Consider the following 22,851-nt stretch of genomic DNA (forward strand, 5'->3'; position numbering starts at 1 on the left):
GACTTGGTAAGAAAATAACATGATAATTTTTTGAGATGGAAAATGAGTTCTTTTCCAAAATAAAAATTCAAAATTTTGACCAGGAATCGATGCCTGGTCCAATCTGGAATAAGGCCAAAAATGGTCAAAGAGAGAATAAGAACAGAACGACCTTGCTTGAACAGGATCTATTCTACAGGCTTGTGCCCCTATGTCCTAGAGTATTAACAGAATCAAAACAGAAGTTATCAAAGCTAGGAAAACCAGTGGAAAACCGGTCATGAACTGATTTTCTATTTTTTCAAAAAAAAAAAAACAGAGAGAGAAGAAGAAGTTACCAACCCCAAACTGTTGAGAAGGAAGGAAAATAGTCAGCAAGTGATATTCAAGTACTCAGGCCAAAAACAAAAAAAGTGATATTCAAGTACATGAAATCATGGGACATAAAGCACCAGGCATATGGATGCAACAGACAAGTATTTCGTTGCATTAGTCTGACACGGATCCTAGAAAGAAACCCACACTTAAACAAGGAGCTAATATGGAGAGTGAAGGCCTTGTAATTATCATGTGTAAAATTAAGAACAAGAACAGAAGCTACTTTGCCCTCAAGTCTTATCAATTATAAGCATGCAAAAATGGAAAAAATCCTCCTCAATTAAAAAAGGCCAACGGGCTCTCACTCTTGAACCAATCAGAGTTGTGGGTGAGTTATCGCAGTGCAGGAAGAAATGATTCGTGGTTTCTCTGTGCTGAAGAATGAAGATAGAAGACTCAAATGAAGAGAGTATATCTTTGAGCAAGTTTCAACCCTCAAATGAAGAGAGTATATCTTTGAGCAAGTTTCAACCTTCGGAGGAGCTCCAATTGAGCACCCACACATGCTAGATTTAGGATACGGTTCAAGGTTGATAAGACAAAAGTCCTTGTGAAACACCAAGAACACTTTTATTTCCCAATTATTGTACATCCTTTTTTTTTTTTTTTGCTGAATAAGTCCATCAAAATGACAATGTTACAGCATCAGGAGTGTTCTAAGCTGAACTTCCTATTGAGGATTCGGAGGACGACTGTTTGCAGCAGCCACACGAGAACCCCATTCCAGCAACTCTTTGCTGGTGTCATCTTTGTGTGCAAACACTTCTATGAAACACAGTGAATCTTTCTGAGGCCCAGTAGCTGCAGAAATTGCTTCGATCAGGTCCTCTTCTGTGCGCACCTACATTCATAAAATGAAAGATCAATGAACAGAATGTTTCATTACAAGGAATGACACTGTTATACGTAAAGAGGTTGCAGATATACTATCCACAAGTACAGGGAAATGCAAGATAATTTATGCGAACCTTTGCCGTCCAGCATTTGCCTTCTGAATTATGGATGGCATTCACAAAGCCAGTGTAGTCCCAGTTCTTGATCACATTATATGGGCCATCATGAATCTCAACTTCAATGGTATAACCTCCATTGTTAATGAGGAATATGATGCTTTTTTGTCTGCAGCGGATCATCGTTGAAATATCCTGTGCTGTCACCTGAATAAGGGGAAAGAGGATAGTGTCAATATGCTTTGTTATGTTTTGGTATCAAATCTGTTACATCAAAACTTGTTAATTTATATTACTGAGACTAATAATGACAGGAAAAAAGGATATAAAGTAGGTTATCTCGTCAGGATAAGTTCTTTTTTCTTTCATTCTACTTCTGAACTCATGTGACTAACCTGAAAACTACCATCCCCAATGCAAGCAATTACACGCTTGGACTTCGCAGCCTGTGCATATCCAAGTGTAGCACCAACTGACCAACCGATAGATCCGTACTGCATCTGGAATTCATAACTGAAAGATGGATTTCACAATGATAACGTTAATTTAGATATCATACAGAGAAAACAAATAGTAATGAATAAATTCCTTGAAGTAGAGATTGTATGCCTTACCCACAATTGTCAGGGAGACGAAGCTTCTGACAGTTGAACCAAGAGTCTCCAGTTTCAGCTATGACAGCAGTGTCTCCACTTAGCATGTTCTGTTGACCAAATAATTACCGAATTTAAATGAAAGACCTCACAAAGATGAAAGAATGTAATGAAACCATACAAATGAAGTTTTAACTTATATGATGACTTAATTAGCTTGTAATTGTATGTTTAAACTCTAGTTCCCAAGTAACAGATTCAATCACAAACAATCAATGGGCAGAGTCAGATAGCTCATGAGGGTTCTGATACGGTTTTAATTTCCTAATATATCAAAGAAGGGCTCAGATTTGACAGAGTATGAAACTTTTAGGTTATTTAATACAGCTCCACATGTGTAGCTCACTAGGCTAAAATCTGAGGGGTGCACGTTCACAAAAATCACAGATACCTTGAACAGTTGTACAAGAAGCAAGACTATTTTAACCTAGTTACACAATTAGGACACAAGGGTAGAACTCCAATCAGTAATCACACTCTTATTGTCAACACACGGCATGCAGTTGTAAAACGATAGATTAACAAGCATAAGATGAAGCAAGATGCATCGTTAGAAGTTCGAGAAAGAAAAGCTTTCAATTTTCGCTAATGTTTATTCACCTGCGCTCTGTTCTATATTGCAGAGGATTCAGTCTAACTCTTCTACCGTGTCAGAAAGGAACATGATGGGAAAAACAAAGTTAAGCTGAGGGACAAAATTTATAGCTAGCATACCAAAGTTAACATCCAATGACTGGGTTAAAAGGATACCTTGTTAGTTATACTAATTGCACAGATCATGCTGTAATAAAGCAGTGAAAACAGGTGTTGATTTTAGCATCATACCTGAATGTGCTTGAATAGAACATTAACTCTAAGAGGTTCATCGTTCTGCTTCTTCAAAGGTACGCCAGGAGGCACATAAATACGCCTATAATTCTCCAAGGCAGTGCTGTTTTTCTTGAGCTTCTTGGACAACGCAGATAAGAAATCAGCCATGAAAACCCATCCAAGAGAAGGACCGTTGCCAATGGTTATCCGATTCGGCTGCACTACAACTGCTTTCTCCTTCTTTATCAGCAAAGAATATCCCACAGAGCTGTAGTCATTGAAGATGGGACCAACAAAAACGTATGCATCAGCAGATTCCACAATCTCACCACAAAAGCTAGTACTGACAGCTCCCCAATATGTTCCAATGAAGTGAGGATGATGCTCTGGCACAAGACCCTTCCCCGATGGCATCACCGCTACTGGATACCCACTGGCTTCTGCAAACTCCATAAACGCTTTTTGCGCCTTCGCTACACGAAGCTTTGGCCCTCCTACAATCACTGGCTTCACAGCACTGTTCAAAAATTTAGCTGTTGCTTCCACTGCTGCTTCTAGTCCTAACTGATTGCTCACTCTGCATAATGTTCAACGTTCTAATATGAGCAAAGAATTTAAGATCAAGAATCCATATTATCCATAAACTACTTCCTTAACATTAGCCTACACTGTTTTGAACTCTACACCTCAGTTACTGCTTGCTACGTTCATATAATTCTGGCTTTTGAAATAAGTAGCTAACTAGTTTTACTCAGATAGAGGAATATTGAAATACGAAAGGTGACGAATGAAACTGAAGTCATACTTTGGGGCAATGTAGAACGGAACAGGGTCTCTCGCGAAAGTTGGATGAGGAATTCCAGGTAGATTACAACTTATACTGATATAAACAGGCTTGCTTTCTTTTAAAGCGGTAGAAATCGCTGTATCAATGAGCTCATGTGCATCATCCAAGTTATTCACCACAGCCTGAAATGTCATCATAAGCATATTACAATATCAAGGTCAATCTTCAAAATTGACCACAAGTGAACTTGAAGGAAGCATGAGCAATGCCTTACCTGAAAGCAGGTGATTGTCTGAAAGCAACGAAGCTCCTGGCTAAAATCGGGCAACCCGATTGTGTGATGAAGAACCCGATTCGTTCCGTAATCATTTGAATTTGGGCTACCGACTATGCAGATCACCGGCAAATTCTCACTGTAAGCTCCGGCGATGGCGTTCAGGACGCTGAGGCCACCGACGGTGAAAGTGACAACACACGCGCCAACGCCCTTGAAGCGCGCATAGCCATCTGCTGCGTAGCCGGCGTTGAGCTCGTTACAACAGCCGATCAAGTTGAGCTCAGGCTCGGCGATCAAGTGGTCTAGAAGGGTCAAATTGAAGTCGCCCGGAACAGAAAAGACGTCACTGACGCCGATCTCAACCAGCCGCCGAGCCAGGTGCCTGCCGAGCGTGCCACTGCAGGCCGAAGGGCGGACCGAAGCAGGAACCGGAGCAGAGTTGGATGAAGGCACGGAGCCAAGGTGAGTGGAAGCTTCCATGGGAAGAAAAGAGAAATCAGAGTGATTGTGAATATGGGGGTTGACGGATTGATGTTTAGAGTAGAGGATCACTGTTTCTGGGTTGATTGAAGGAGTTTGAGAGAAGTTGATGATATATATAAAGGTTGTGACTTGAGCACATAGCAAGGAAAAGCTCAAAGCTGATGTTAGAAACCATGGGCAGGAATCGAAGTTGAATACAGAAGGGGCAAAGAAACAGGGGGATGGAATGGACAAATCCCAGCTAGCGCCTCCGGAAAGAGAGAAACTATAGCTTTGCCAAGTGGGATTATTATATTAAAAATAAATTTAGAGTTAACTATCTTTTGAGTGGATTTATTTTTTTTGGGTACAATTTTTGAGTGAATTTTGAATTTTCTGATCTGCAAAGAAAACACTGAAAGAGATACCAGGCTTTTTTTTTGGGGAAAAAAATCTTCAAAAAACAAAGACCATGAAAGTTGTGAAATTACAAATCAGATATTTTGTTAAAAATTTTTTGTTATTTGTCACTCATTTTTGTCAAAATCTATATTAGTCTTGTTGTGATGAATCCTAATTTGCAATTTTGTAATTTTCACTTTTGTTTTGCTATTTTCCCTTTTTTTTTCACCTAAGTTAAACTATTAGTGCCTATAGTTTCGATTGCCCCAAAACTGGATAAAATTTTAACATATTTTGGCGTTAGCTTCCTTGGATTAGTCAATAAATCAATTATATAATTAATCCAATCAAAAATTTCGGACATGTCAATTAGATAGGATTTTTCCCCCTCTTGTTAAGCTTGAAATGATATGGTCTTGAGCCTTAAAAAAATAGCAATATATCATATTTATGCCTTAATAACTTTATTTAGTTAGATTATATGTATTTTTTTGTTAAGATTAATTATATTTATTTTTTGTTATAAGATTATATGTAGGTTATAAACATTAAGGTCTATTTACTTGTGGATTAATGTCTCTTTTATTTAAATATCACCCGTTTTAGGATTTTATATGAATATTTTTATATGTTTTGCTTAAATTATATTATTTTAATCATAATTGCATTAAGCCTTCAACTTCAGCCATTATTTCTTTTAACACAGTAATTTTAAAACTTTCATCAATATTTTTATTTTATTAGTTTTAGGAAAAATGATAAATAAGACAGTGAAAATTGTAAAATTTCAAATAAAAATTCGTCACTACACTTTAATAGGTTTTGACAATAATTGATCTATAAATAACAAAATATTTTTTTTATAAATATTTGATTTAGAATTTTGCAATTTTCATGACTTTTTTAAAAATCTTTTTCGCTTAGTTCTGTGGACTGTTGTTCGAAGGGTGGTTTTACTTTTAACTTGGAAAGGGTTCGTGGTATTGGCTGTGGGTTCGGTACAATAAATTTGAAAATATGCAAAATCTCCTTTGGAGGGTTATTTAATTATTTTCTTGGGTAGACGCATGAGAAGGAGTGTTTGAAGGGCAAGTCATAACATTCCATATTAATTAATGAATGGCAGACCAATGCTCCGAGGATTCTTAAGGGAATATATTTAATGTTTGGGTTAATATTTAATGTTTAGGTTAAGTTTATTTAATATTCTAAAATATTTTTTCAAATGCATCTAATACTTTAAAATATTTTTTAAGGATATCCAGTATCTTCAAATGTTTTTTCATCTTCATGGTAGATCCATCAAATAATATTTTTGGGTGTTAAATACATCTAAAAAAATAAAGTGTTGAATGTACTAAAAAATACTTCACAGTATTAAACATGCTTAAAAAAATATTTTAAAATACTAGATGTACCATAAAATATTTTAAAATATTATATATATTTAAAAAAATTATTTACTAGTGCTGGATGCATGTTTAATACTTTCGAGAGAGGATGGTTTTGACTTTTGAACCCCCTATTCAACCACACGTTTTGTTCATTGGCTGATGTGAGGGTCACTATGCCATCATATATATATATAATTATATTCACGCGTGTTCCCGTTGCAGTCCAACGTGCACATCCTTTTTCGACAGACGTCCGTTATTTTAATCAGGAGAAATGAATGCTGATGTAATACTCTTTCAATTGTCTATATAAAATTTATTTAACTAATTTAATTATATTAAATAAGTTAGTTAATTATAAAAAATATGATATATTTTTTTTCTAAAATATAATAATCATCTTTTTGAATGTCATCCCTCATTCACTTACTTAATTATGATTAAAGCAGTATCCATAAAGATAATTTTAAAAAAATTAATAAATATGATAAATAAATCTTATATTTAGGATCATAATTAACTTAATAATTATATCATATATTAAGGACCGAAGAAGTATTATTATAATATTGTAATGTGCAATAAGTAATGAAGCTCTTCTCAAATTTGGGGTGAATTGTAGGTCTTGTGTATGTTACTCGGTGCTCATTATAAATCAATTGCAATTTATTCTCACACATTAAAAAATAAAGAGAAAATGAATTTGCCAATCCTTATAATTTAATCAAATTTTGAATTAGGTCTTTGTAATATTTTTTCTTTTTATTGGACCCTTGTCATATGCTCAGTTTTGATTGAAGTCCTTCCGTCACTAACTCTGTTAATTTATGCTGATATGGCATCTTCTTCCTCAGCTTCTCTCCTCCCTCCCCCTTCTAGTTTGCCTTATGCGAGCAGTGTTTTCTCTCTCTCCATCACTCTCCTTCTTCCTCGCCCCCTTTTATTCTCGTTGTGTTTCCTTCCTTTCTCTCTCTACTACTTTTCATGAAATCACTGCTCCATTTCCATAAAAGAGCCATTCGACCAACGTGTTTCAAATAATTGCCACACTACTTTGACCTGAATCCCATTCCTTCAAACGCATTTCTAATTATTAATTAAAATATTTTTTGATGACGCAGTTACAAAGTGACGGTGTTTGTAATTAATTAGTTGAGGGACGAAAATTTCAGACAAAGCAAAGGAGATGGTAAGCACAAGTTATCGTCGTTATCACACAACCCCTTATACCTTCGTCCTACGTACTCTTCATCGCCATCAAAAGTAGTAGTAGATAGAAAAAGAAAGGGGGAGAGAGAGTGGAAGGGGAGTGAGGAAGAAGGAGAGTGGGGTGTGACTGGAAAAGGCAGGCATGTGAAAAGATGACGATGGGGAGAGAGGGGGGAGAAGGGGAGAGAGAATGCTGCTCACATAAATGATGATGATAGGGAGAGAGAAACAGAAAGAGTGGAGGAGGGAAGAGAGAAGCTGAGGAAGAGGATGCCAATCAGCATAAATTAGCAGAGCGTGATGGAAGGACTTACATCAAACTGAGCATATAGTAAGGATTCCATAAAAACAAAAAATATTACAAGAACTTGATTCAAAATTTGGTAAAACTATAAGGACTGGCAAAATTTATTCCCAAAAATGAATGTACTTTGTCTAGATAGCATGTTTCTTTTGTTAATATTAATATTTTGAAATGTTTATCTTATCAGTAATTATAATTTGTTACATTATAGTGGATGTCGTACCTATGGGAACATAAGTTACATAGGTGAAATGGAAATGAGTCAATTTCCCATATGTGAGGTCCATGCCATGGTTAGAAACTTGTTAAAAGAAAAAATTACTTTTGAAAAATTATGCTTATTTGAATTTGATAAATTTTAAATGTTAAATAGTAATACTTGATACCAGATAAATAATTGTATTAAAAAATATATAGGATTGAATTGGATCAATCACTTTTGTGACTTCAACATATTAAATTAAAAAATACTAGAGCGCATGAAAAGTTATTTTGTTACAATTCAATTTGGAGAAATGACAGAAAAATACAGCTTAAATTTTAAAAAACACAAATAAGTCATGCTCATTATTTTTATATTGGTTTTGACTACTCTTGCAATAGTTTAATTTTGAGAAGTCAAAATTTATCAAAATCACTATCATTTTAAAATTCAACAAGTATTTTTCAGTCATTTTTCCTTCAATTTTCACAGTCGTTACAGTTTTCACTCAGTCCTTGCGAACAAGTTGATGAAATCACTGCCACTGCATCATAGCTAATAAAAAATAAGAAGTAATGAGGTGACCGTCATCTCTATTTTAACTATATTCTAATAGAAAAAACACTTAACTTTATGGGCTGAGGCATATAATCAACATCATCAATATAAAAAACCAAATTACATGTTTGTATTTATTTAGTATTCATTTAAATATAATATTTTTGGTCCTTAACATAAAACCCAATTGACTAATTTAGGAAAATTGAGAAAAATACTAAATTATTTTAAACTATTTACACTTATTATTTTTTCTCAAACTAATTTGTCTTACTTATAAATTGATTGATATATAATCTAATGATTTATATAAATATTTTAGATAGCTCATGTAATATATACTATAATTAAGAAATTCAGCAGATTTCTTAATCTTCCCAAAGTGATTAATCACCAAAGGTAATATATCATTATGTATTCTGACCAAAATTAGTCTTTTATTGTTATATTTATAAGTTATATATAATGCAATTCCTAAGGTGTATTATAAAAATGATAATTCAGATGGTTTATACGATACATGCAGCTCATTTCTTAGGATGAAGGTGCATTCAATATCCTGACCTTTTTTTACAGTGCATGTAGCATTTTAATTTTATTTTTATTCCTTCTAGCACTGAAAGATTAGAATGTTAGATATAACTAAAAAATAATAATATTAGAGTGTTGGATGCATCATAAAAATAATATTAAAGGATGTTAGATACATTTAAGAAATAAGATCAAGATATTGAATGCATTTTCACCCCCCTTTTTTTCAAAATTATGTATAACTCACAATTCTATGTATGGTTTGATAGTATAAATGTGACTGGACCAACAATAGCTAGCTCAGATGTTTAAGCGCTTATTTCATGCAAGCAAACTAAAGTCTAAAATTCGAGAATTATTGTGCGTATGAAATAAATTACAATGAGAAAAGCTTTATATCCATATCATCTAACCTAAGATTAATCAAATCCCAAAAACTGAGCGGCACTTTTGAAAAATAATAAGAATAAAGGACAAATGCTAGCTCTAAGAGAAGCTTCGTAATATTTTATAGAAGGGAAAGCGAACTTTTTTGAAAGAATGCAAGAGAATATTCGAGGTTTTTGAATTATATATGTTATTCAAGTTGCAATGTGTAGTTGTGTGCTTGCGTGTGTGTGTGTATTATATTCTGTTCTTTATTTTGTTGTAAACAGATCAATGAGATGCCTAATTGATAAAACTGATCAAGTCACCTATGTGAACTTCTTTTAATTTCTTAAAAATTATTAAATACGAAGATGATTATATTTCTTTTTTGGCCAGAAAAGATGATGATACTGAGTCAAAAGAAGTAAAAAAATTAGAATTATGTCAACATGGAATAAACATTATCACATATTATTATATGTCTAAAAATATATACATATAAATTTTTAGAGATCAAGCCATAGAAATACACTTTAGATAAATTCGTCAAGTACATGAAACATGAAAACAGAGAGGGAGAGATTTGGAACAACGGCTACCCTACTTGTGTATCAATAAATGTGACGAGGGGTCTATAAATTATGTTTTTTTTATCATTTAAAAAATTTATTTTTATATTTATTTGTATTAAATTATTGATTCTTCATACTTCTTTTTAGTGCCTAAAAGTTATAATTCAAGGGGGGTTTTAATTTATAAATATTAAAGATATTTCATAGAAATTTAACATCTTATTGATGAGAAGATTGAAAGCAGAACTGGCTCGATAGGAACAAGTATTTAATAATTGCTTCAATATTATTTTTTCATTTTAACATTTAGTTAAATTAGTGGTAAAACTGACGTACCGCCACTAAACCTATTTTAATTATTTTCAAATATATTTCTTAGATCACTCATTTTCTTTAATTTCTTCTAGTTAATTACACGTCGCTGTACGTTTAGAGTAGATTGATCAGATATTTTAAGATAAAATTAAAAGAAACCTGGAGAAATTGAAAGAATTTCGAGATCACATTGAAAGAGCTACACAAAAATTGACAAAATCTTTTTAGGAATGAATTTTTTCATCTGATATTTAAGTAATAAACTTCAAGAGCAAAATGTCAACTTTTCAGTATAACAATGTTGTTTATACACACTGATTACCGGTTTTTTTTTTTTTGATAAGATCAAACTGTAAAGAATACAAACTTAGAGAACATGTCCCTTACATCTAGCAAGAGGTAGGAAAGAGTTCAGGGGACAATGCTCTAGCTTAATAAAATTCGAATCAGCGAGAATTTAGCTAAGTTACAAATCAAAAGAAATGACATAGGGTGTAGGACAACAATTTGATTGAACAAGAAAGTAAGTGCAAATCATAAACAGTTGAAGTTGCAAAGGCCCAAGCCTTATGGGGGTGGTTTCTAAAAAATGCTGTTTCATAAAACGAGACAAACTCTTTCACATATGTATTTTATATACTGTAAAAATACTTTTAAAACTATAATTTGATTTCCATTCAAATACTTCCCAAATGTCAAAATTTATACAAGCTTGCACGGGAAGCTGACCGTCGAGCGGATTTGATAATATAAAAATTAAGAAGCCAAAAACTACAAGGTAGACAGCAAGGATCAGACCACGGGAGGGGTTGAACATTCCTTCTCTGTGGGCACCTATTGGTAGGGCAAGGCTGCTGAGGATATCTTTTCTCTGCATGGCAAATCTGGCTGCATACAAACCATAATATGTCTAAAATATGAAAAGACAATCTAAAGTGGGAAGAACTTACCTCCTTATTATAAGTCATCTAAAACCACAACCGCTGAGGTAAATTGAATTCGGTGTTTTCAAATAAATCAACAATATTAAAAAGAATGCTTCTAATTTCCCTTTTTATTGTATTATATTTCCATTTTCTTTTTACTACTTTATGTTCAACACTTCCTTTTCATTGCACTTTATTTTTTATATTTAATTTTAACGTCCGTTTTCGCCACGTCTTCTCGTTAGGTTCACGCATGATTCGACTCCAGAAAACCAATAAACGTGTAGTCAAAACTCAATTTTTCTCAACATAAAGGAAAAAAAAGGACCATATATAAAGTTATCAGAAAGGATTGTACTTTTACAACGCCGAAACATAAACCACTGATCATGCTAAATTATGCAATGCCCAATGGGCGAAAAAGAAAGACAGAAGAAAACAAGAAAGAAGTAATTGATCATCAGCAACAAAAGTAATTATTTAAAGAAGTATATGTTGTTCTCCTATTCTCTTCTTTTCTATCTTTTTGATTTTCTCCAATTCTTAATATATGAGTTAGATAACTAATTTTTAAAAAATAAAAAATAGTTGAATTAGTTATTTATAAATATGTGTGTAATTAGTTTTTCTAAAATATTCTTTTTAGTTAGTTACATTAGAAATTATTCTTTAAGCAAAACATCCTTTAATATGTATAATTAATAGTGATAGTTTAAAAAAATTATAAATTGAAAAGATAAAATATATCGAGGTTTTATAATTTAAAGGTAACAAAAAACATTAGAGGGAGGATTATACACACATATATTAATGACAAATGACTTGAATGTCCCTCGTCTCGAAACATTGTCAAATCTTTTTTTGATTTCTATTCATCGCCTCCATCGAGAACATGTTTATTTATTTTTCTTATCAAAGGACCGCATTTCAACCTGTGGTTTGTATTTATTATTATTATTATTTATTTAATGGTTTTTTCAGAAATACGCTCAAATATATATTCAAAAGATTTCAACTTGGTAATCCTATGATTAGGTTGATTAATCAACGAGCTTTTTGTGTGAAGTTATGTTTGGGTTGGTCAAAAGAAAATGATAGTGAAAAGGAGAAAGGAACGCGGGAGCTGCGAGTTTTAATTTCTTTTTGTAATGCTTGTTATATTTTTTATGGTTATTTGATAGTACATATTTTATTTTAAGAAATACTTAAGTCAAGTTGCTCATATTCATTATGTCAAGTTCTCTAATCATATATGACTATGTGTTTTATTTTTTTTTCAAGTGGGTATATAATTAAATAATATTAAATGTTAATATTTCAAAAAAAGAACACATGGTTATGTGTGATTAGAGAACTTGAGAGACTGCTTTATTCCTATTTACAAGTCACTTGAATGACAAACCCACAACTCAAAAAAAACATTAAATTGATAATTTGTTTCACCTTTTGCCCTTGTTAACTGAAGGATGTATTTTGCATTTTCTCAAACCTTTTTCAGTCAATAGGGTAAAACTGAAAAATGCTTATTAATTACCCTATAAGTAATTTATATTTAAAAACAAATTAAATTTTTCTTACAAGTGGCTTATAAATGGGAATAGAGTAGTAATGTACTTCCTCTGGTCCTATATATAAGTTTCAAATAACCGAATCACGTTTAACGAACTCGCAGTTAAAATTAGATTAAAAAAATAATAAAAATATCAGAAATGTATTTTGTTTTTCAAATTTGCCTTTATTTTTTAAGAGAGTAAATGAGAGAGGTAATAAATGAAAAAATGATAAAAAAAATATATAGAGGTAATACTAATGAGGGAGAGGGAGTATTAAATATAGTCAGCTAAGAGTAAAATAGAAAAAAAATAATAAATGCTCAGACATACTAAAAAATGAAACTTATATTTTGAACCAGACTCTTATTTAAAAGTGAAGTTTATATATAAGACTGGAGAAAGTATATTGGAAACTTGACCTAAGTTTTGTCATTTATTGTATTAGTTTTCAAAGAAGGATTCATTGCCATTTTTTGTTTTAAGCATTCTTAATTAAGTTTTTTCCTCGTCCTGTATATTATCACTATTTTTTGGGTTGCTTTTATTTTTTTCCCTCTTTTTGCCTTATATTGTTAGGACTTATCTTTTTTATTTGCCTTGTTTTGCCAATAATTGGTAGATCTTTGGTGCTCAGGCATGAGGTCTTAGACCGTGCTTTGTAGGGTTTTTGGGTTTTATTTTTTTTTTCCCCTTCGAAATATAACCCTCATATTCTTCTGCTATGAATGATGATATATAACTAAAAAACTTAAGCTGTGTTTGGGTGACACCCCAAACCATGGTTTGGGGACCCAAACCATGGTTTGGGGAATAACTCACCCAAACATCTACCCAAAAACCAAAACCATGGTTTTGAAAAAAAACAAAAAAATTTTGCTTTTGGAGAAAAAAGGAAGAGTGTGAGAGCCTATAGGATATGTATCTTATTATGTTTTTTATAAACATATTTAATCTTATATTTTATAGATATATATACATTTTAATTATTTATTAATTATATTATCTTATGTATTATTAATTATTTTAATAAAAAATATTATTAACAATTTTATTCCTTCAAATTAAATATATATAAAATCTATTTTTTCTGTAATTATCATATTAACTTATGTCTTTTTTTTAGTAATTTGTATATATAAAAAGTGCTTCTGATAACAACTATCCAAACACTCTCACTTCTCAAAATCACTTTTTCATAAAATCTATTCTTTTCAAAATCTATTCTCCAGAATCACTTTTCCAAACCACGGTTTGGTTTAATCCAAACACACCCTTAATCTTCAATCATGTTTACTAAATACGTTTTTCAAAACAAGTTTTTGCTTTTTCAAAGCATGTTCACAAAACATATTTTATTATAAGTAGGTTCTTCAATCATGTTTACTAAATACGTTTTTCAAAACAAGTTTTTGCTTTTTCAAAGCATGTTCACAAAACATATTTTATTATAAGTAGGTTCTGTTTTGTGTTAAGGGTGTGTTTGGATGAAACCAAACCGTGGTTTGGAAAAGTGATTCTGGAGAATAGATTCTGTGGAGAATAAATTCTGTGGAGAATAGATTCTGAGAAAAAGTGATTCTGAGAAGTGAGAGTGTTTGGATAGTTATTACCAGAAGTACTTTTTACATGTGGAAATTACCAAAAAGGGTATAAGTTAATATGATAATTATATAAGGGATAGATTTTATGATTTATTTAGATTTGAAGAAATAAAATTGTTAATGAAAATTTTTTACTAACATAATTAATAATATATAAGATAATATAATTAATACATAATTAATATGTGTACATATATTTATAAAACATAATATTAAATATGTTTATAGAAAAATGATTTTTTTTATAACAGAAAAATATTAATTTTGTTTAAAGATTGTAAACGTGAAATCCCATAACATTTTTCACAACTACTTTTTGTAATAACATGCTACATGTATAATAACCTCTGATGTTTAATACAATTAATTAATTAATTGTCACCACACATATATATTCATAAAATATAAGAGTGAAAAATATTTTTAGAGAAGATGAATTATTTTGTTGCAAACAGAAAGTCATGTATTTTTCATGAAGATTATAAACATAAAATGAGATGATATTGTTTGATAAAATAGAATAAACACGTCTTAAAATAATTTATTAATTATTCAAGTAAGTAATAATTAGCTTGAGAATATAAGGTATAATATTAATAAGAGAAATATAAATAAAGAAGTGTCATAATCATTAAGATGATGTATCGATACAAAGCATTTGTAATAAGTTTTGTTTTTAACTACATATTACAATCTATGATAAAAGGAAATAAATAAGACATGACTACTATCCTTGTATTGAATTAACAAATTCATCTCTTATGCTGTCACGAACCTTAGTGAGGACTTAGAAAGGTATTCCTTTGATCCATTTTCACAGGCACATTCATTCCATTTGTCTCCCATACTCAATGAGTCTGAATCCACATCTAGATCACTTCTTAGAGGTTGTGATTCCTCATTTGAATGACTTGAACCCTTCTCACGTCTTTAAACTAGTCCATCACGTTGTGATAGAAAATACCTAGAGTCTGCGTCATATGGCAAAGGCCGGGGAGGAGCACGGTACATCCCTGATAATGAACTATCCAGGGATGCCGTAGAAGTCATAGATGCTGCCCCCTGGACGGATGAAGAAATGGAATGCACTTCACGCCTACGAAATATTGTATTATATTGAAATCGGAAGTATGGAAAAATGTTATATTTATATTGTAGATATGTAGCTCTCATCAATGAAAAATACCTCACCATGAAAGATAGATCTACCAGTTAGGATTAAGATATCTTTTTAAAAAAGAAAGTGAACGATAATTAATGTCAGTGACCAATGATATTGCAGATTTGCCACTAAAACGCTCTCAAAAAAACAGAGAAAATTAATCAAAAAGCAATAAACATATTATCTCTGTCTCTCACAGACTTGATTTGTGACTTTAATAGGACAACCTGAAAAGCATTAGAACCTCATATAGCAAATGTATCCCTCCTACAATAGGCTTACAGGCAACTTTAATTAAAGGCGCACTTCAACAACAAATCTTCTTCATTAGCATACATGCTTATATGTGGCAAATAGAAAGCCATGATGTGTACGCATATTTTTATGACTTGAGGAGTGACAGATGCGAGCAATCTACCTGCAAGTGCAATGGCCTTTCCTTGTTACAGACAAATGAACAAAAAGATGTACATGTGCACCAATGCTTACAACAACCAGAGGCATGATCCTAGAGAAAATATGACAGACAGGCATTCTACTCCATAGAGATACAGGAAAAAATGGTGCATGATCAAGTCATTAGGGAAGGCATCAGATTCAAATTCTGAAACATGAGACAGAGAAGGGAGAAAGAGGCTAGGATTAAAAGACATACCACATTCAAAAAGTTATGCATGAAGCAACTGAAGCACATGCAATTTCTATATACAGAACTATTTGGATTTACATAATCTTCAAGATTCTCAACACTTAAACAACCACAAACAGAACCCATTGTGCCAGCTTCTGCGTCTTCCTTAAAATTTTCCCACTCCTCAACTAATCAACAAAAATAGTTGGTGCTACATGCAGGAGATGAGAAAAAGAGATGGCCTCCAACAGCAACAAGATTTGATAAATAAGGAGAGGGGATTCTAAATTTCCAGAAGCTCCACCGCGTCTGCAAACCAGGACCCTCCCTCTTCCATTTCAGATGCCCTCGTAATATGGATTAGCAGCCTGTTTTATCTCTCTCACCTGCAAAAGAAGCCACAATTGCGTACAAATGCTCAGTGAAACAGACGGGAAAAGCTATAACGGCTGTCATTCAGAGCTAATATTTACTTTTAAAGGACCAAAGACTGGTATCGAGCAATGCAGGTTTTGATCGAGGGATAACGCAACATATACTTCGCTAGAAGATTGGGGGTGTGATGTTAGTCGAGGATACATCTAAAAAATTATAAATTGAAAGAAAACAATAAGATATTAAAAAGAACAAGAAGAAGAAATAGAGAATAAATGCTCTAAGATTACCCAGAAGTTGTGGAGTCTTTTACCACAACCAACAAATCAATTACACAGTTTCCTTCAAATTTTGGAAAAACTGATTCCTTACTTCACTGATGAACAGTGACGATGCATCAACTAACAGTAAAAATAATTTATTGTCCTTCTGATGGCTCATAACAACCGCTGATTCACACAATATGTAGACAGAAAATAAGCAGGCGAAGCGTGATCATCCCATTCATGGAAAATTAAGGGAAAAAATTAAAGAAAAATCACATTCGATTTCCATCAAAGAAGATAGACCCAACCCAACGAAAAATCAAAACACCCATTCGAGTTATCACATTCAAAATCATCATCGCAAGCAAGAAATCCAACTGTAACACTGAGATATTTGAAAAAAGTACCTCAGTTGGGAGGGAGAGGTTAGAGGTGGAGAGAGGAGAAAAAGATTCAATTTGATCTTCCGTGGATGCAACACAGCAGAGTTACACAGAGAGACTTCGAAATCAATTGAACTGAATTGAATTCACATCATTGGAATCTAAAAGAAATTAGACGCGTGTCGGTTAATGGATTATTGGGCCAGAACAGTAATAAATTCAGTGAAATCGAATCCCTCTCACCGTCTCTTCTGCTATTGCGGGGCTCTGGTTTGGCTCTGGTTAATGGAGCAGGGACGGCGAAAGAAGGGGGAAGAGGTAAGCTGATGAAGCTCAGAGACGAGCTGAGTGAAGATCGACGGCGAAATGCAGAGTAGCGACGCCGAAGTCAAGAGCGAAGAGGCGAGCAGCAGCGGCGAAGTGAAGATCGACGGTGAAATTCGGAGCAGCTACACGAGAAGAGCGAACCGGCGAGCAGAGAAAGAGGCGAGCTTCCTCTAATGAAGGCGCGAGCAGAGCGAGAAGAACCCCAATCCAAAGTGTGGCCAGCGCAGGGTATTTTTGGGTCAGCCGTTGCCTTCAATTATTAGAGCCAGGAAGCGAAAATTTTTGGCTTCTGGTGAAACCATGGTTTCACCGGTGGAAACCATGGTTTCAGCCTGGACCACGTTTTGGATGGGGAGCCTGCCTGTTTGGATGACTTCATGTGCAAACCATGGTTTCAGCTTCCAAACCATGGTTTGCTTGGTCATCCAAACAGAGCCTTAAAGCTTGGTTGATGCCATTTGTTTTGAAAACTATTGTAGAATCGAAATAAAAGAATATAAAGCATTTTTTTTGAATTTTTATCAATAATATTAAGCCTATTTACATTAAAAAATTTGATTTTCTTCTACACACAAAATTATGAGAAAATAGCATATGGAATTAAATTTAGAAAGATTGGAAACCAAACTCAAAAGCTAGAAGTTAATGTAAAGCTAAAGAGGATTAAATATGAATGTATTGATCTGGATTGTGATTAAAAATGCCTTTTTGAATGCTTAATAGGCATTAGGCATTGGTAATAAGAGAGCTTTAAGAGCAAGGAAGAGAGACAAGAATTAAAACTCCAAAAAGATAGCAATAACATGGGGTGTTCAAAAATAAGTCTTATCCCAGTTTCCACCATACTAAGACGAGACATGACAAAAAATACGATCGGGACAAAAAGGAACATGAGACGGGATAGTGGTAATATTTTTTTATTTTTTCTCTTATTAAATGTTTAAGAAATGTGTAATACAAAATATTTATATTATAGCTTTTAGCACCTATGTAGTTGAGTGGTTATTATTTATTCAGAGGAATGATTTTGAACGTGAACCGAACCAGAGGAACCGGTGACCGGAGTCCCAAACGGTTTGTTTTCTTGTTGAAAACTGTTTTAAGAGTTGAGTCGGTTAGAACCAGCAAGAACCGGCTTTTGAGCTGGAAACCGTCATTAAAATGGCAACTGGAGCGGTTTTTGAAAAACTGAACGAAGAAGGAGGAGGAAGACAAGGAAGAAAGGGGAGGAGGAAAAACCAGCCAGAGATTACCCAGAATTTTTTTTATAATAATAGAAATAATGAAAAATATTGGCAAAAAAATCAAACGAAACTTGAACCGTTAAGCTATCCATGCCCGTCGACTATGACTATGCTGGAGTTTGGAGTTCGAACAACTGGAGTTAGGACTTCAGATGAAAAGGGTGTGTTTGGTTTTATTTATAAAGTGGAGAGAGAAATTTTTTATATAAATGTACAATTTTATTTTTAATTTATTATTATGTCAATTGACTTTATTTTCATAAGGTATAATATATATTAAATAAGAATAAAATTGTAGAGTTATTAAATTTTAAGATAGAGTTAATAAGATTTAAGATTTTTCTCCGTATACGTAAAGCATATTGACATATAAATAGAATCGGAGAAGTATCTTCATTCATGTATATATGGTAGAAAATAATATGTTGGCAAAAAAATGTAGAAAAGAATAGTTATATATCTTCATTCATGTTGTAAACATTATGTTGTGTGGATGTTCATAACTCCTTAGCCCCTTGGGATTCCTTCTCATGGTTAATGGCATTATACTTTATAACTCCCAAATTGAAGGGCTTCAAGTATTGATTTCCTATAACCTCCAATTGTACAATTATGTTGCTTAATTCCTTTCTTTATGTACTTGTAACTCTTTAGGTTAGTCTTCAATATTGGGGTCCTATAAATAGGAGATGATGTACACACATTTGAGACAATGAAGTGAATGAGAACTCCCCCTTAATTTCTCCTCCAATTTCCTCTTATTTTCTCCATCTCCCTCATCTCAATCTTTGTCCTTTTTCATAACACGTTATCAGCACGAGTTTGCTCTGAAGATTTGAGGTATGAGCTCTTTGTAAATTAATATATTCTTACAGTATATGATAATACTTTCTACTAACTTATCCTTACCCAATTATTCTTTTTATCTTATTATCACGTCTAATTTTAATTTTCTATATATTTGCTCTATATTATGTTGTTCTTTTATGTTATTTATTAATTTATTCTTTTTATACATTTTAATTCTATTATCTCCCCATTGTGATATTGTGTTGTTTATTTTATTTATTTTTCCATACTTCTTGTTCTATTGTTTGTTTACATAAATCTGTTTGGTTTATGTTATGTCGCAGTATTATATATATATGTGATTATATAATGTTATTTATATTTGATTATGAATTTTAATTTATTTAATTTATTTCATTACGATATTATTTAATTTCATTTTATTAAATGGCTAGAAGCCATATGTGATTAGATGACCAGAAGTCATATCACTTTTGCAATTGTTTTTTTGTGAAAGAACACTATGGATGCTTTTAAATGGAATGACAAGAAAAATCTATGGCACTTTGATGATTTGATAATGACAAATATCAAAGCCTTGAAAGTTACATGGTGACAAGTATTGAAGCCCTGAAGGCTACATTGTGACAAGTATCAAAGCCTTGAAGGCTAATAGTTCAAACATCAAATGGCATAAAAGAGCTTTATTTGAAAGATTTTTACTATAGTCCTGAAGACTAATATTTGAATAAATTGATTATGTGCTGTTGAAAGTAAGGAACATGTCTATAAGAGTGATAAAGAGCATGCCCACATTGTACCGTTGGAATTAATAATTAAAGGGCAATAATATTTGGTTTTAGCTATTAAACCATAATTGAGGAGATATTGATACCTCTATAGTAAAAAACAATTATGAGTAAATATCATAATATGACCAGAAGTCATATAGACAAATATATGTACCAATCTATTGAAAGTAAATGTTAAAATTGGTTATGAAATTAAAAGATCAAGAGATATTATGAAAAGTATGAAAATGTAGTTATAATGCCCAAGATAATGTCTTACAGAGAAATATGTTCAAATTAGTCCAAGTTGAAAAATATAATCATTAGCCTAGAAGGCTATATCCAGAAGGTTATATAATATTATTTTAAATTTCTTGTGATTGATTGGTAGAAATATATTATTATAAGTATTTGATATTAAGATATTGATAAACATTAAAAGTAGTTATTGGTCACTTTGAAATGTTAATTTATTGTGCCAATTTACTTGCATATTTATGAATATGAATTGTGAATATAATTTATTTTCATATCAATAGAATAGCCAAAAAAAAAGGTCATATTATGATATTGGTACTTTATTGTGATATTTGTGCGCAAATTAAAGAGATGATATATTGTTCATATTTTGTTTATTTATATGCTATTTGTATGATCTTAGTTTGAATGATTTATTGTGATTTATTGACAATAAATTTTATTGTGAGAATTTGAAATTGTTTTGAGTTTAACTAAACAAGAAATTAGTTGAGAAAGAATAGTTAAGTATTCATACAATGTGTAAGTAATTTTTCAGAAGATATATTTTGAGTATTACAAATTAAATAAATAATATATATTAATGTTAAGAAGTTTTGACAATAAGTTCAATTTTACCCTTTATTCTCAGAAAGTTTATTTTAAAAGATATTCTATATTTGTGTTCTTTTTAATTATATGAGTTTGCTTATGAGAATAAATTAAGCATGTGCAAATGATAATTATAGTTTAAAAAATTATGATTATTGGATTAATTCAAACATTATTTAATTATTTAAGTTCATACATTTTGAAAAAGTATAAAAGAAAATTGTATATTTACAATTAAATTAGTTTTTACTGTGACATTTGAGAGAAAAAATCATATATTTATGTCACATTTGAATTGAAAAAATGGAAATTTATTTAACTTTATGAGAAAATTTATTATAAATAGTTGGTATTAATTTTGATTGGTTGGACAAAATCATCTTTGCAGTATGTGTAAATTATATATATATTACAAGTTAAACTTATGATACTTATAACTATTTATTATTATGTATTACGATATTATTAAGATGAATTTGTCTCCTTATTCTTCTCAAATTACTTAGTTCCTGAAGAATTATGTGTAAAAATATTAATATAGTTCCTGAAGAACTAATAAATATTTTTCTTTATGGGCAGATAAAGAATTAATGGTAAAAAATATGACCCATTGATCTACATTAGAACTTCGGTTTCGAAAGAGTCTGAAAAGTAATAGCCTAATCGAATTAAAATCCATAATTATATATGAACTAGGAAGTACTTGGACTTTCAAGTGATAAAGGTTATTAGCCTATTATATGCTAGTCACTGTTTTTGAAATACATGAATAAGGAAAACATGTTTTTATGACTCACACTTGAGGGGGAGACTGTTGAAATACAAGTGTGAGTTGATGTTGGATAGAGTTTTACTTGAAACTTGTTACAGTAAACCAGAAGTTTACTCGCCTAATTAATGTATAGTTAGGGTGGCTTGTCTGATTATCATAAATAATATATATGATGTAACAAATTATTGATGATTCTGTATCGACATTCATTGAAGAACCAGAAGATTCTTCATGAATAGCCAACATATTATATGATCCAAGAATTCATATGCTGCTTATTCTCAATAAAAAATTGATTACATTGATATCACTAGTTATGATGTAAAATGGATCTCTACATTTCTGGAAATATATCAAATTCAGATATATGGGCCCATACCAATAGCATGTAAACCATACAAGTATTTAATAAATTTGATAGATGCATCTATAAGATGGTTACATGTATTATTATTAATTTGCAACCTGAAGTTTGCAAAATTATTTGAGTAATCATAATGTTGAGTGCACAAGTTCCAGACTATGAGATCCAGAAAATTTCTATTGAAAAAGATTGTGAATTTATATCCCAGAATTTCAGTGATCAACATGCATTTGTTAGAAAAATAATTGAAAAGTTTGCTTAACAGAATGATCTGGCAGAATTATTAGCCTCCATGAATGGCTAGATCAATACTTTTGAGAAGAAGATCTTCATCTCAAGGTTGGCTTGTTTAGTTTGATATGTTGCAACATTTATGCAAATCAAGCCAATAAAATTCTCCCAATGAAATTGGCTTTTGGTCAGGAGCCAAATACTTTCCATCTTAAAAGTTTAAATGTGCAATGCTAATGTCTATTGATCCACCACAATATACATATAGATGGATATAAAAAAATTGGAATGAATGTTGGGTAAGAATCTCCTTCTTCTTATTTGTATCTAAAAGAAACAAAAGAGATGTTTCTAAAAGAAGCAAATGAATTGAGGAGACTCATACTGCATGATTAATTGATTATCATTCGACAAAATTTTCCCAACATGAGGGGG

The 22,851-nt window shown here is 31.8% G+C and overlaps 1 protein-coding gene and 1 pseudogene across 1 annotated transcript; both read right to left on the bottom strand.

The window, feature by feature from the left end:
- Positions 1 to 812: 812 nt before the first annotated feature.
- On the bottom strand, positions 813 to 4,506 carry LOC114752795 (pyruvate decarboxylase 1). Its single transcript, XM_028941497.1, has 7 exons — positions 3,832 to 4,506; positions 3,576 to 3,739; positions 2,786 to 3,347; positions 1,922 to 2,010; positions 1,703 to 1,820; positions 1,326 to 1,514; positions 813 to 1,198 (listed from the first exon to the last, which is right to left on the bottom strand). Exons 1-7 carry the CDS (start codon positions 4,312 to 4,314, stop codon positions 1,028 to 1,030), a joined length of 1,776 nt encoding a protein of 591 aa, XP_028797330.1. The 5' UTR covers positions 4,315 to 4,506; the 3' UTR covers positions 813 to 1,027.
- Positions 4,507 to 14,991: 10,485 nt separating this feature from the next.
- Positions 14,992 to 17,321, bottom strand: LOC114752791 (E3 ubiquitin-protein ligase At3g02290-like; annotated as a pseudogene).
- Positions 17,322 to 22,851: the final 5,530 nt, after the last annotated feature.

The sequence above is a fragment of the Neltuma alba genome, unplaced genomic scaffold (assembly GCF_004799145.2).
Source record: "Neltuma alba isolate B1F8T4 unplaced genomic scaffold, ASM479914v2 tig00007550_pilon, whole genome shotgun sequence".
NCBI classification, from domain to species: domain Eukaryota; kingdom Viridiplantae; phylum Streptophyta; class Magnoliopsida; order Fabales; family Fabaceae; genus Neltuma; species Neltuma alba.